General features: G+C 37.6%; 1 protein-coding gene across 1 annotated transcript in view; it reads left to right on the forward strand.

Moving 5' to 3' along the window:
• The window catches only part of GABRA3 (gamma-aminobutyric acid (GABA) A receptor, alpha 3), a 302,277-nt gene that overhangs the window by 187,153 nt on the left and 99,280 nt on the right, over positions 1 to 15,844 (forward strand). The window contains exon 4 of the mRNA XM_011974177.1: positions 6,172 to 6,239. Within this exon, the coding sequence (XP_011829567.1) occupies positions 6,172 to 6,239 (68 nt within the window). The remainder of the gene's footprint in view (positions 1 to 6,171; positions 6,240 to 15,844) is intronic.

Genomic DNA, 15,844 nt, shown 5'->3' on the forward strand with positions numbered 1-15,844 from the left:
AACTTAAACAAATTTACAAGAAAAACACAAACAACCCCATCAAAAAGTGGGCAAAGGATATGAACATACACTTCACAAAAGAAGACATTTATACAGCCAACAGACACATGAAAAAAATGCTCATCATCACTGGTCATCAGAGAAATGCAAATCAAAACCACAATGAGATACCATCTCACACCAGTTAGAATGGTGATCATTAAAAAGGAAAGAACAGATACTGGAGAGGATGTGGAGAAATAGGAATGCTTTTACATTGTTGATGGGAGTGTAAACTAGTTCAACCATTGTGAAAGACAGTGTGGGATTCCTCAAGGATCTAGGACTGGATATACCATTTGACCTAGCGATCCCATTACCGGGTATATACCCAAAGGATTATAAATCATGTTACTATAAAGAAACATGCACACATATGTTTATTGTGGCACTATTCACAATAACAAAGACTTGGAACCTACCCAAATGTCCACCAATGAAGGACTGGATTAAGAAAATGTGGTGTATATACACCATGGAATACTATGCAACCATAAAAAAGGATGAGTTCATGTTCTTTGCGGGAATATGGATGCAACTGGAAACTATCATTCTTGGCAAACTATCACAAGGGCAGAAAACCAAACACCGCATGTTCTCACTCATAGGTGGGAATTGAACAATGAGAACACTTGGACACAGGGCCTGGCGTGGGATGGGGGCAGGGGGAGGGATAGCATTAGGAGAAATACCTAATATAAATGATGAGTTAATTTGTGCAGCAAACCAACATGGCACATGTGTGCCTATGGAACAAACCTGCACGTTGTGCACATGTATCCTGGAACTTAAAGTATAATTTAAAAAGAAAGAAAGAAAAAATACAAGGTGAGCCAAAAAAAAGAGAAGGGAGACATAATCAATATAATTTGGGACATTTAGTATGGAAAGAAACAAGAAGAGCAGACAGGGGAACAAGGATCATTTTCTTTAAATCTCTGAAGCTCTTAAATCTTAAAAGGAACAGAAGGCAGACTTTGCTGTGTGGGTCCAAAGGGTAGCACTAAGATAAATGTGCATGTTTGTGCTGGGGTGGAGCAGCTAGAAATGGAAAACTTACAGAGACTGGTTTCAAGAAAATTCAAGAATTATTGGACATATATAAACCAGAAAATACAGTATATTATGAGCAATATACTCAACATAAATACAGTGATCACTTGCTGATCGGCTCATCTTTATTTATTATTTCAGATTAGCAGCAAGCAGAAGTACTATAGGACCTGGCAAATGAGTTCCCTACCAATGGGAGTCCTACTGAGGTTTAAGGGTGTGTGTGATCATGTATATGTGTACATTATGCATATATGTGCAGACCACTTGAGGATCATCCAAGCACTTCCAATACTGCAGTAAATTTGCAAAAGGAAAAAATAATTGTATTCACATTTTGTTTCAGAAGATAACATTAGAAGGAAATTAAATCCCTGAAGCAAACAAAGAAAGAGCCAAGCAGCAACTGTAAACAGTTCTATAAGAAGAGAAGAAAAATTCCTTCTTATCTTCCATTAATTAATATTTCATATTTGTCTCTATTAAGAATTCTGTCAACAGAGGCTAGACTCTGTATATTGTGGCCCTCATGAGTTTCAGTTTAATTCACTGGCCTTTACACTTAATCAAATGAAATGGGAAACTCCTAGTCATTCCTTCACATAGAGGAGCTGAAGTGGTGAGTGGATACTGTCTTCAGTGTCTAGGACCCAGGACCTTAGACATCTGTGTGAGTTCTACCCGTTTGGCCTTATGGGTGGCTCATGTGATCTAGTCTCAGAAATAGTATTAAGCAGCAGCATTAGCTAACATGTACTAAACACTGAATCTGTTCTAACTACTGGTCTAAATACTATCTCCTTAAATTCTCAGAGCAATTCTGAAGTATCATTATCTCAGTTTTCCAGAAGAAACAGGTACAAAGGCACACAAAGAGCAGTGGCAGAGCCTAAATCCAAACTTAGTCATGATTTTAACTACTGTATCATATTTCATCAGGGTTCTTCTCCATGTGTTGTCAGGTGCCTCGCCCCAAGACAACTCGATTTCTTAGCCAGAAAATGGGGCTAGACATCAAGGCCTAGTGGTCCCCATGTAGAACACTGGAGTCATGTCAAATATCCCTGCTTTTGCCTGGGCTTGGAGTAGAGGCCTATGGATGGTAACATAAATTCAGAGCCCTCTCTCACTTATGATACCAGGATGCAGTAACAATCCCTTTTCCACACCTGACTGCATGAAGGATTTCTGGTTGATGCAAATCTGGTGCCATTCTTATTTCTAACCTGTTCGCTTTCATTGAAAAGGCAAACATTGATTGTTAGGAAAGAAACAGTGTGGGGAACAGTAGGAAAATAATGTTGGGAAGTTTGGTCTAGTAGGTAGCTGGTCTGGTACACTGAACACCAAATCCCTTCTTCCTCCATTTCTATCCCATTTGGAAAGAGTCTGACGGGTAAGAAAATTGGAATAGAGGAAGTGGTGTTGAATGAAGAGGAGAGGAAAGAAGGATGGAAGAAAAAAAAGAAATAGAAGAAAGGTACTTAGAAGAGGACTGGAGGAGGCAATATAGATAGAAGACCTTCCTTGGTCACTTTAGAGTTAAGATTGCCATCAAGCCATCCTATCCAATAACTCTTGAGTCCCACCATAACCAGTGTATTTGTCTGTTCTCACACTGCTATGAAGAAATACCCGAGACTGGGTAGTTTTTTTTTTTTTAATTTTTTTTTTAGCCAAGATTTAATCTTTTTTTTCTATTATGCTTTAAGTTCTAGGGTACATGTGCACAACGTGCAGGTTTGTTACATATGTATACATGTGCCATGTTGGTGTGCTGCACCCATCAACTCATCAGCACCTATCAACTCGTCATTTACATCAGTTATAACTCCCAATGCCATCCCTCCCCCCTCCCCCCTCCCCATAATAGGCCCCGGTGTGTGATGTTCCCCTTCCCATGTCCAAGTGATCTCATTGTTCAATTCCCACCTATGAGTGAGAACATGCGGTGTTTGGTTTTCTGTTCTTGCGAAAGTTTGCTGAGAATGATGGTTTCCAGCTGCACCCATGTCCCTACAAAGGACACAAACTCATCCTTTTTCATGGCTGCATAGTATTCCATGGCGTATATGTGCCACATTTTCTTCATCCAGTCTGTCACTGATGGACATTTAGGTTGATTCCAAGTCTTTGCTATTGTGAATAGTGCCACAATAAACATATGTGTGCATGTGTCTTTATAGCAGCATGATTTATAATCCTTTGGGTATATACCCAGTAATGCGATGGCTGGGTCATATGGTATTTCTAGTTCTAGATCCTGGAGGAACCACCATACTGTTTTCCACAATGGTTGAACTAGTTTACAATCCCACCAACAGTGTAAAAGTGTTCCTATTTCTCCACATCCTCTGCAGCACCTGTTGTTTCCCGACTTTTTATTGATTGCCATTCTAACTGGTGTGAGATGGTATCTCATTGTGGTTTTGATTTGCATTTCTCTGATGGCCAGTGATGACAAGCATTTTTTCATGTGAGACTGGGTAATTTATAAAGAAAATAGGTTTAATTGTCTCACAGCTTTGCATGGCTTGGGAGACCTCAAGAAACTTACAATCATGGTGGAAGGCACCTCTTCACAGGGCAACAGGAGAGAGAATGAGTCCCAGCAGGGGAAATGCCAGACACTTATAAAACCATCAAATATTATGAGATTCACTCATTATCATGAGAACAGCATGGGGAAAACCGCCCTCACGATTCAATTACCACCACCTGGTCCTGCCTTGACACATGGGAATTATGGGGATTACAATTCAAGGTGAGATTTGGAGGGGGACACAGAGTCAAACCATATCACCTATAAATTTTATAGACTTTCCCTACTATCTCTCTTCTTATCTGTAGGATGTTGGAAGTCTGCATGACTATCTTACAATTTTACAACCATATTGATGTAGAAAGTTATTCTGTATCAGCAATGTTTTTGCCTGAAATATTGGATTCAAATATAATGGTGGTTTCTTCCATTAATGAATGTATTTTGTTTTATGTATTTGGGGATAGGACAATTGGAGGTCATTATGTCACACAGTAGGTATAGGGCCTTTGCTTCTTTAGCCAATGAGCCTGGAAATGTGTCTGAAGGGAGAAACCTTAAGGGAGCATATTCTGGGTTCTGAAGTTTTGTCTCTTCTCCTTCAAGTACAGAAATAGCTCCAAAGAATCCTCTGCTCTAGATGAGACCCCAGCTATTTAAAACACAGTTCTAGTTTCAGAGACATGTTATTTTCTGATTAAACTTGGGAGTAAATTGTGTCTTTTGGTGAATTGATTATAGTGTTGATTATTATTAAATGATACTCATAGTCTCTTCTCAAAGTGGGAATGTTTAAGGATGAATGTAGTGGCCTTAAGTATATTGAACACATAAATGCCTGAGTAGGGGCACAATATATTAAGCCTAAGGAATGGTTCTGGAAAGTGGGAAATCAATGAGAGCTAAAATACATTTGGGCCAAAACTCAGGTCTGGATGAGTACAGCTAATATGATACAGATGGAGTAGATGTGTTCCCTACCTTTCTGTGAAAGAAAAGAAATAGCACCATAAACTGCAGTAGCCAGCTCTATTATAGACATACATCAAGTCTTGTGTAGGCTTTACTCCTGTTAACTGTGTTACTAGTGTGCTCAATTCAGGTCAGCTGTGGTGGGCTGGAGTGAGACTTGTTTGGTTTACTGTAATCTTGAGGTGTCTGGTAGGCTGAAATGGGCTTTGCAAGGCTGGGATAGCCTGCCTTATCTCATGCTCCATTTGAGGTATGCAGGAATGGGTAGGCTAACTGGGCTGCAGTGGGGGTAAATAGGGCTGAGAGAAGCAGGAAAAGAGAAACTCAGTAGTGGAAAAACTTCACTTCTCTGGGTAACTGCTGTTCTGGATGTTTTTGTCTCCCCACAATCTGTATGCTGCAATTTATGTGATAGTACTAAGAGTTGAGGCCTTCAGAAGGCGATTAGGTCAGGAGGGCTCCACCCTCATGATTGGTATTAGTGCTCTTATAAAAGAAGCTTGAGCAAGCTCCCTAGCCCCTTCCATTATGTGAGGACATGGAAGTCACCATCTATGAGGAATGGACCCTCACCAGACACTGAATCTGCTGGTGCCTTGATCGAAGACTTCCCAGACTCCAGAACTGTGAGCAATGAATTTATGTTCTTTATAAATTACCCAGTCTGAGGTATTTTGTTGTAACAGCCTGAATGGACTAAGACAGTATTAATTTCCAATTTGGCAAATATGCGATGTGTGATGAGATTAATCCATTCATGCAAAACTTGATGTTTAATGAGCACCATCTGAGTAATAAACCTTTCAGAAGTTCTTGGGTTAGGTGGGAAGATTGACAAGTAAAACAAATGGTTACAGTGAAGGAAAATCAATGCAAAGAGTGTATCAAATGATATCAATTATCTCCAAATATGGGACACTTAACCCCCCAAAAGATTATTTCTCAGTCATGCAAAGTCTATTGTGGATCCAGGCAACTCTCCAGGGCAGTGGGTCCTCCATATATTAGCTCATCATTCCAGACTTTTTCAGTTTTATTGTAGCACCACATCAATGTGTGTTTTTATGATCATCATGGCATGGAAGGTCTTGCATTAGACATTAATTGTTCCAGCCATGAGACACACATATTACTTTCTCCCACAGCCAGAACCATTCCTATTGCCCCTCTCTACTTTAAAAAGACAGGGGAGTGGAAGCACAATCATCCTATCTTCCTAGAAGTGGAAGAGTGTTGGATATTGCAACATTTGTAACCTACTACAGGTAAGGGTAAGCCCAGTGAGAGCTCAGCTCCTGTGAATGTCAGGGATCTCTAAGGACCCTATCTAAACTTTGTTGTTTTGGTATTCTGCTGTCATTTTCAATGATATCTAAAGGGATAGACTTTGAATCTGTACCCAGCATGTTCCCTGTGAAGAGATAGCACAGATGAGAAGTTTTTGAGGGGTTTTCCTTTCTCAGAAGGAGTAAGTTGGCTGTCATTCAGAGTACTGCACTGGACTCTCTCTGAGCTAAGACAAAAACCTTTCCTGACACTCTGCTTTTCTACTTTCTTTCACGCAGATGCAGTGACTGAAGTGAAGACTGACATCTACGTGACCAGTTTTGGCCCTGTGTCAGACACTGACATGGTAAGTTCTTGCAAAGTTAAATGTAAAAGAGGATGCACTAGACCAAAGAAAATAAATTGGAGCTTTCCTAAGGCAGGGCCTTGTAGCTATATTCTAAGGAGTGGTCTTTTCTCATACGAATTTCCTACCCTCGCCACCCTACATTTAGCCAATCCATCTTTGCCCTGCTCTCCTCACCTATTCACATGTAATATATACAGCCCTTTCAGGGGTGCCCTTATCTTTCTCCCATGACACATCGTTCAAAACTTGGTTTGGCTCCCTATCCTCAATTAAACCTTCCCTCACTTCTCCCTTCACACTCTGCTGGCACCACACATACTGGTACAGATAGGTCATATTAGGAGAGAATTGTGGTGGGGATTCTCAGTAAAGCAGCTTAGTAAAACAGACTTTCAAGAAGTCTGTTCCTTGCAACTGGGCTTCATCCACTAGGGACATGGACTGGCCAAAATGATACAAATAGTTTGGAGAAAGAATCTAAATCACTTCTGGAAACTATTCTTTGTACAGATTTGGGCATGGAGAGAGTTTCACTGCAGACTCAAAAAGGGATAGGGCAGGGCACAGCAGAGCTAGCAAAAGGTGGCCCCTTTTCTCACCATTATCCATTGTCTTCAAAACAAAGAATACAGTGGAGAGTTGAAGCAGAAGGCCCCACTCAAATAGATAACCTATCAATATATAGTGAGTATCAAATATTCAACTGAATAATTATGATTTAGAGACACAAAGAAGCTATTATCTGCTTTATATACCTGGCCATTATTAGATGCTCAATAAGTTTTTGTTGAATGACTGACTTTGTGTTGCAAATAAAAATCCTAGTATCAGGGAAAATATATTTGAAGATAATGAAATGCCCATGTTCACTACTTAGAGTTTTTTCTGTATGTCTATTTTCAGTGGAACTACTACTTGGCAGGGGACAAAGCTTCTTTCCACCTGTTGGACTAACACAAACAGTTGTATAGGGAAGTGGTAGAGGTTTTCTTATAGGTAATGCAGAGCCATTGGGTAGATTTTGTTAGGACAGTAAAAATATATGTGTTGTTTTGGAATGATTGATCTGGTGGTCTGTGCAGGATGGAGTACAAAGGGGAAAAGTCTGGAGCCTGACAGTTGATTTAGGCCTGTTGATTTTACATGACTCTTCAATCAGCTGCAAGATCTAGGAGTCAGTTGGAAATGCTGGCTAGTTCTCAGGAGAAGAAATAATCAGTATGTGAATGTTTGGAAGTCCAGGCACGGGTAAAGGAGAGGTCTGAACCTTGTCTTTCAAGTGTAGAATAAAGAGAAGGGTACATTAGACTTCCTTTGAACTCCTCTAGGGCAAGTACCAAGTTTCCATGGCTTCCCTGGCACTTAACAGCATTTGACACACAGGGAGAGCTCATTAAGGGGTATGTATGATATGAAGAATGGAGGACATGGCTCTTTCTTAGGGATAGCAAGAAAGCCTGTATGTCTTCCTTACCCTCTGTCAACTTGTTGACTAGTAATTCCCACAGGCATGTGTTAAAATCCAGGCATGTGTTAAAATTGTTGCCGGTTGATCATTCAACAAGTACTCCTTAGGAGCCCAACTATGCATTAAAGGGCCCTAGGAAGCTCTATATTTAGAGATCTCACAGGCCATTGGAAACAACCATACTCACTAGGTGTATGTAGCTCTTTTTCTATTGTTGGGAATTAATTAGGATGTTTATAAAAAAGATAAATGAAGTGGCTCTTCACACACACATACACTCACTCACTCATTTTCATTCATGCACCAACAACCACAAATAACATTCAGACAAATATACATACACATAACAAATACATATAGGGTACACAGCCCACACACTATTCTAGAAATTCTATAGACACACACAGGCAAACAGATACCTAAACCCAGGCATACCAGAGAAGGACACACACAGTCCCTGTTCCAGCCAGCTCCTCACTCTGCTGCTTCCTCACCATAGCAGGTGTGTATGGGTGTGCCCAGGCTCTGGAGACATTTCTAAAAATTGGAACTTTCTGTCTATCTCTCTTGAAATTTCATGTTAAATTGCTTGTTAGTTCTTATTCTACATTATTTAGCTGAAGCAACAGAATGGCACCTTCCTGATACAGAGGGCAGAGTTTGATCAAATGAATTTCACATTATTTTTAGCTGCATGTCCATCCTGTCACAAGGCAGAATAACTACAATCACTCTGGCTAAAAAGCATATTTCGGGTGTTTTGAGAAATGTTTTTTTTTGTACTACTAAGTAGATTGTTCAATTGATCCCAGGGTCAGGGATGCATTTGGGTAAAACATTAGGCAGTCTTCTGACTTTGGCAACTAGTTTCACCAAGAATGCAGGCTCCCCTGAGACCACAGACTACTTGGAAAAGTTGATGAAAATATGGGCTGCCTGGATTCTTTGCTCATTTCCAGGAAAAGAGGGAGTTTTGGCCCAAAATGCTTTCCTAAGGAAATAGAGGCAGTCTTTTGTTCATAAAGGGGGAAATTATGCTGCCACTTTGAACATTGACATACCACCACCCATAATATTTTACACCCACTACATTCCTTGGCCAAATACTGGCCCTTACAGACACAGCTTCTCAGCATTTTTGACAAAAGCTCCATGAAGGTATAAGCCATGTCTGTTTTGTTCATCCCAATACCATAAATGTCTGACTCAGTGTTTGGTACATGGTAAACTCCCAACTTTTTATTAAGTGCAAGAATAAATGAGATGGAACAAATCAAATTTGAGGGAAAAATAATGACTGTGTTCCTCCACTTAGCTGAAAAATTTTCAAAGACAGAAAACATGTCAGGGACATCTCTGTTTCTCCAGTATTTAGCACAGAACCTGACAGAGGTCCTCTGTATGTGTTTGTTGAGATGATATTAAACATTAGTTGCAAGCCTTTCAGATAAAGAGTGAAAATAGCTTTCCTCAGGAGACAATGGTGATTATTAAGACTGGTGAGTCAATGATTGATGACTCCAAGCTTCAGCTACTAGGTTTGGTGGCTTCTCCACTCATGAAAATAAGGAACTATGACAGCAGGGAACTGAGCAAAGATGAAAGCTAAACATTGGTAGATGTTTCTAAGAAGAAAGTCAGAAGGAAAAAAAAAAAGAAATTTAATTCAGGGTACAAGAGATAAGTTGAAAAATGGTTGCCCTGGCAGTTTCACAGGCTCGTGGTGAGGGTTGTGTTATTCATTTGCAACAAATTGAGCTTCCTGGTCACACAAAGCATCTTAGCTCCTCAGTAGTAATGCCAATCCTGTATCCATGATCTCCTAGGAGAGAAACAGAACAAAAAAGACTATCCCAATTTGAGTGAACTGGGGCCATGCAACCTTCTATAATTATCTATTATTAGGAGAGTTTAGACCATTTTCTCCATCAGATGTATAGGAAGAGGGTGAAAGTGGCAATAAGAGAAAGGTTGCAAAGAATCAGAATGCAGAGAGAGTGGGCAAGTGGCTTAGGAATATAATTCTAGGCATATTGTTGGTCACTGGAAGGAAAGCAGAAAAGTAACAGCTGAGAAAAACATTGGCTGCTCTTCTATCTGGTCCAAATTCCCTTCTGACTTAGCTTCCATCCTAGCTCTCAAGATCCTAAGGCTCCAGGCACTGCTCCACCTTCTCTTCTAGTCCTTGAGCATGTCAGAGGTGCAGGAACCCAAGGTCCCGTGGTGTGTAATCAACAAATAGTTATCTGAACTATACCAAGAAAACTAGTGAGAAAATAAAGAGGGAAAAGAGGAGTAATGTTAGGAGAGTAAGGGAGATAATAACTGGGAAACTTAAAATGCCAATTTTGGTATTATTAACCTCACCCTCTCCCCAGGAACACTTTGCTTAGATCCCACTAGGTGCCAGCTAGTGCCACTAGCGTCAGCTGCCACGGAGAAATTTTCTGGGGTATACAGTGGACAATCAGGTAATAGTGCAAGTATACAATACAATGAAAGAACTAACCATCCAGCTTAATGAGCAAAATAAAATGGAATCCTGGGAAATAAGAACACAGAAGAGAACATTATAGTAATAATTCTAGATAACAGATTCATATAACATTATGATATGACAACTGCTTATGAAAATTATGCAGTTATCCTAGTACCCAAACGCCATGCAGAAAAAAAAAAAATGTGTTAATTAAAAGGACAGTAGCACAGGGATCTCTTTCTTGGTGGCAGTAGACTTGAAATTATTTTACCTGTTTTCTCTCTAGTAGTGGAAAAAGTAGCTATGTCTACTTCAAGTTCTCCCTTACTGGCAGTCTGAGGCCCAGACTGGATGAGAATCTTTGTCTATTTTAGGCTTTCAATTTATTCTTATTCCACAGGATATGGCATTTCCAGATGCAATATAGAAAGGAATCCATGTCCTTGAGCTTTTTCTAGGAGTCTATGACCAGGAATCTCCTTGGATATTTTTATGTAACATGAACAGCCAGGACATATAAACAATGCCAATAAGACTATTTCATGGGCTAAATACATCTGAAATCAGGATATCGATTATGTTTCTTCAAAATAGGGAATGATGAAGAGAAGGTGAAGAGCAGAGGAAAGATGGGATGGCCAAAATAAGAGGGAGTGGCCCTTGTAATGGGAAAATGGCAAGGCCTTCATTGTAATGCAGTTAAAAGTACCTTGGCCCCATACACTGCTAAAGCTGAATAAACTTTGCAGGCTTTATCTGGGAGCCTGCTTTGACACATCGAACAGTGTTAGAGAGTCGAAGCCATTCAAGCTCTAACAAGACAGAAATGCTTCCCCAAGAACTAAGTGTCATCTCTGCCCTGTGTAGAAAATGTATTAAGTGTCTTTCCCAGGAGGCAGACTTAGGCTTATTATCTGGAAGATGTGATTTAAATGCCTCACAAAACAACAGAATTCATTTGTCAATTCGTAGGCAGTCATCCTTGGAGCATATACAAGGGATCAATTTTCAGGGAAGGAATTGATTACATTTCTAGAATGGTTAGGTCAAAATCTGATTGCTTTTGGCCAAAGGTCATGGAATACTTGAGGGGCAAATAATCACCTTGTGATTTTCCTCAGTAGTTTTGACTGTGTAGAGAAAATTTCCTAGAGTATACAGTGGACAATCAGGTAACGGTGCAAGTATACAATACAATAAAAGAACTAACCATCTAGCTTAATGAGAGAAATAAAATGGAAGCCTGGGAAATAACACAGAAAAAGACATTATAGTAATCATTCTAGACAACAGATTCAGATAACATACATTCTGATATGACAACTACTTATGAAAATTATGCAGTTATCCTAGTATCCAAACACCATGAAGAAAAAAAAACCTGTTAATTAAAAGGACAGTAGCACAGGGATCTCTTTCCTGGGTGGCAGTAGACTTGAAATTATTATACCTGTTTCCTCTCTAGTACTGGAAAAAGTAGCTATGTCTACTTCAAATTCTCCCTTACTGGCAGTCTGAGGCACAGACTGGATGAAAATCTTTGTCATTTTATGCCGTCAATTTCTCTGTGTAGAGAAAAAATAAATATGATCATCCAACATTTTAAAATCTTAAAAATGTGCCGTATGTCTTTTTATGGCATATTATCTAGAAAATAATATTTAAAGATACAAGAAAAGTTACTTGTGTACCTTACGCTGATACCATTTCTCTGTTTCCCTCCCTCCTCAAAGATATTCACAACCATGAAGTTGCTTTTGTCTTTTTGTCATTTATATGCATACGTTATAAATAAGAATGTATATATCACATACATTCATAAATAACAAATAGTGGCTTTTGTATTTTGAAACTTTTATATAAAACTCATCCATAGTATGTGTATCATTTTACAACTTATTTTTTACCATGTATTAAAAGCTCTACTTTTTAATGTATTTTACTCTAATTCATTTATTTTAACTATCAAAAATTATTATGTTGTATGAATATGTATTCATACATTCATCCATTCTGTTGTTAATGTGTATTTGAGCTGTTTCCTTTTTTGGCTATTAAAAAGCAGTAATACAACAAACATTCTTGTACACGTATTTTTGTAAACATTTTTTAGTTTCTTTAGGGTGTGCACCTAAAGATAAAATTTGTGGTTTGTTAGGGCTTGCACATTTTTACCTTTTTTCAGTTTAGGGCCAAATACTCTTGTGATGAATCGTATCAATTTATAATCCCAATAGCAGTGTGTGAGAGCTCAATTTCTCTGCACTTTTGCTAATGTTTTGTATTGTTATACTTTATTTTTGACACTGTGATGGGTATAACATGGTATCTAATTTATTTTGTTTGCATTTTTCTGATTACCTTTGAGGTTTAAGCATCTTTTTATATGTTTAGTAATCAATCTGTACCACTAAAGACAAGATGGCTTTGCCACCACCTTGTTTATTGTCTATGTCTTTTGAATCAGCAAAAGTATAAACTCTAGGCGACACTGTTTCTTCATATTGCCACTTTTGTATTAAAGTTTCCTGTGGGCTGTGTGTGTGTGTGTTTAATAATGAATGTATTTGAAATTTTGTAACTCTTCCTTTGGCCTGTATTAAGATGATTGCATGAATTTTCTCCTCTAATCTGTTAATGTTATTAATTAATTACATCAATAGATTTCCTAATGTTAGGCCATCTTTTCATTCCTTAAAAAAATCTGATTTTACAGGGAGGTATAACTTTTTATATATTTTTAAGTTAGTTTTACTATTATTTTATTCTTAGTATTTGTGTGTATGTTCATAAGTATTCCCAAATTAACTGTCTCTCATTCATATCTATCCATCTATAGGTATCCTATAAATATATATATAATTTATTTACAGGATATAAATTATTTACTTATTTTGAGACAGAATATTGCTCTGTTGCCCAGGCTGAAGTGCAGTTGCATGATCTCAGCTCACTGCAACTTCTGCCTCCCAGGTTCAAGCGATTCTCCTGCCTCAGCCTCCCCAGTAGCTAGGATTACAGGCATGCACCACCAAAGCCGGCTAATTTTTGTATTTTTTAGTAGAGACAGGGTTTCACCATGTTGGCCAGGCTGGCTGGTCTCGAACTCCTGACCTCGTGATCTGCCTGCCTCAGCCTCCCAAAGTGCTGGGATTACAGGTATGAGCCACCACACCCAACCTTAGTTTTTTTAAATTTAAAATAAATATGTAAATATATATATACTTTATATTTAAAGCAAATATGTAAATATATTTATTTTAGGTTTAAATTAAATAATATAGAATTATAAATGTATACATTTATCATACATATGAATATATTTCTATAAATATATTTATATCCTATAAATAAATATATATGTAAAACATATGTCACACACACACACACACACCCCCCAAAGTAGAATAAACAGTGTAATTGGGCTCCATGTACCCATATTCTTACCCCTACCCATAACAATTCTCCCTGTCTTGTTTTCTCGATTAAACTTATCAGAAATTTTCTGTATCATTAGTGTTTTCAAAGTAACCTTATTTTTGTTTTGTTCATCATCTGTATTATTTATTTTTGTTTTCTGTTTCACTGATTTTTTGCTCTTATTTGGATCATCTCTTTCTTTACTTTCCTTGGGGTATTCTGTGGTCCTTTTGGTTTCCTGAGGTAGATTAACTTATTGGTTTTCCTTTTCCTTAAAGGCTATCTTTAAGGCATCTTTATGGATATCAATTTCCCTCGAAGCATCACTTTAAGAGCCCCAAACAAGATTTCATATGTAAACATTTTCACTATTGTTCACTTCTAAAGATTTTCAAATATCCTTTAAGGTTTCTTTTTTGTTTCTTGAAATTTGTTTAGTGTTTTTCAATTTCCAACTATAAAATTTTTTGTTATTGATTCTTAATTTAATGCCTCATATTGAAAGAGAATGGTCTGTAGGATGTAAAACCTTTTCGTGTTTCTTGAGATTTGCCCTGTATCTTAGCACATGGTCATTTTTTTTGTCAGGGGTGGGGTGGGAAGTAAATGTGCTGTGTGTGTTTTACTTGGTGTTAAGTAGATAAGTTTATGAGTGTTTATTAGCTCATCCTTACCAACTGGGTTGTTCTATTTTTTTAAATTTATAAATTATTGGTCTGATTGGTCTTTCACTTATTGTGAGTCTAAAGGTTTGTTGATTTTTCCTTGTACTTCAATTTTTTGCAGTAGATATTTTGAGTACCTGTTACTGAAACATACAAAGTTAGAGTTGTTACATTTTCCACTCAAGATACTCCATTTGTTAGTGTAATTATATTTTATCTCAAAGAGGATTTTTTAATATGCCCTTTTGTTTGTACTTTACAGCTCTATCTTTATGTTTATGATTTTCCCACACACATATTTGTGCATCACAATACTTTCAAACCTTCTGTGTTTTTATGTCTTTAGATGTGTCTCTTGTATGTACATAGCATATAGCCACATTGTGTTTCCTTCAGTAATATTTATTTATCTATTTTACTTTTACTTATTGAAGTAATATAATACATATACACTTTACCATCTTTACCATTTTGAGTGTATAATTCGGTGGTAATAAATACCTTTATGTTATTTTTCGTCCTGTAATCCCTCCTCCCTACTACCCTCCCCCTGCTCTACTAATCATCATTCTACTCTCTATCATTAGATCAAATTTTTAGCTCCTACATAGAAGTGAGAATATGCAATATTTGTCTTTCTGTGATTACTGTATTTTACATAATGTAATGACCTTCAGTTCCATTCAAGTTTCTGCAAATGGCAGGATGATTTCATTATATTTAAGGCTGAATGGTATTTCATTACATATTCTACCATATTTTCTTTATCCATTCATCCATTGATGGGCACTTAGGTCAATGCCGTATTATGGCTATTGTGAATAGTGCTGCAATCAACATGGGAGGGCAGGTAGCTCTTGAACATACTGATTTCCTTTCTTTTTGATATGTACCCAGTAGTGGATTTGCAGGATCATATGGTAGTTCTATCTTTAGTATTCTGAGGAATCTCCATACTGTTCTCCATGGTGGTTATACTAATTTACATTTCCACCAACAGTGTATAAGCTTTCCCTTTTACCACATCCTTGCAAGCATATGTAATTGCCTGTCTTTCAGATAAAAGCCATTTTAACTGAGATGAGATGATATCTCATTGTGGTTTTGTTTTGCATTTCCCTGATGATTAGTGATGTTGAGCATTTTTCATATACCTGTTGGGCATTTGTATGTCTTCTTTTTTTTTTTTTTTTCATGAGTCATTCATAGCAAGCATTTATTTAACTCTGATTACAGTAACAAACTCACAAATTTCTTGGGACTCACATGCAATTTTGATTAATTTATATTTAATAAAACTGATTTGTCATTTTTAGTAATAATAACCTGAAGTACTTATATGTGCCAGGCATCAAAAAAAGGTTAAATCATTTTCCCAATATCATATAACACATAATTGTTGACCAAGAATCAAATGTGGTTTGATTTTAATCCAAAGCCTGTGCTCTTGACCGTGATGTTATGATTCTTCACAGAGCAAATCTGCCTTCTTGTTTAATTCTTGCAAGAAGCAAAGATTAATCTGCCCAAAACCACATGAAAGATGGTCACTTAATTTATTTTTTCAAAT

The sequence above is a fragment of the Mandrillus leucophaeus genome, unplaced genomic scaffold (assembly GCF_000951045.1).
Source record: "Mandrillus leucophaeus isolate KB7577 unplaced genomic scaffold, Mleu.le_1.0 Scaffold1421, whole genome shotgun sequence".
Classification (NCBI taxonomy): Eukaryota; Metazoa; Chordata; class Mammalia; order Primates; family Cercopithecidae; genus Mandrillus; species Mandrillus leucophaeus.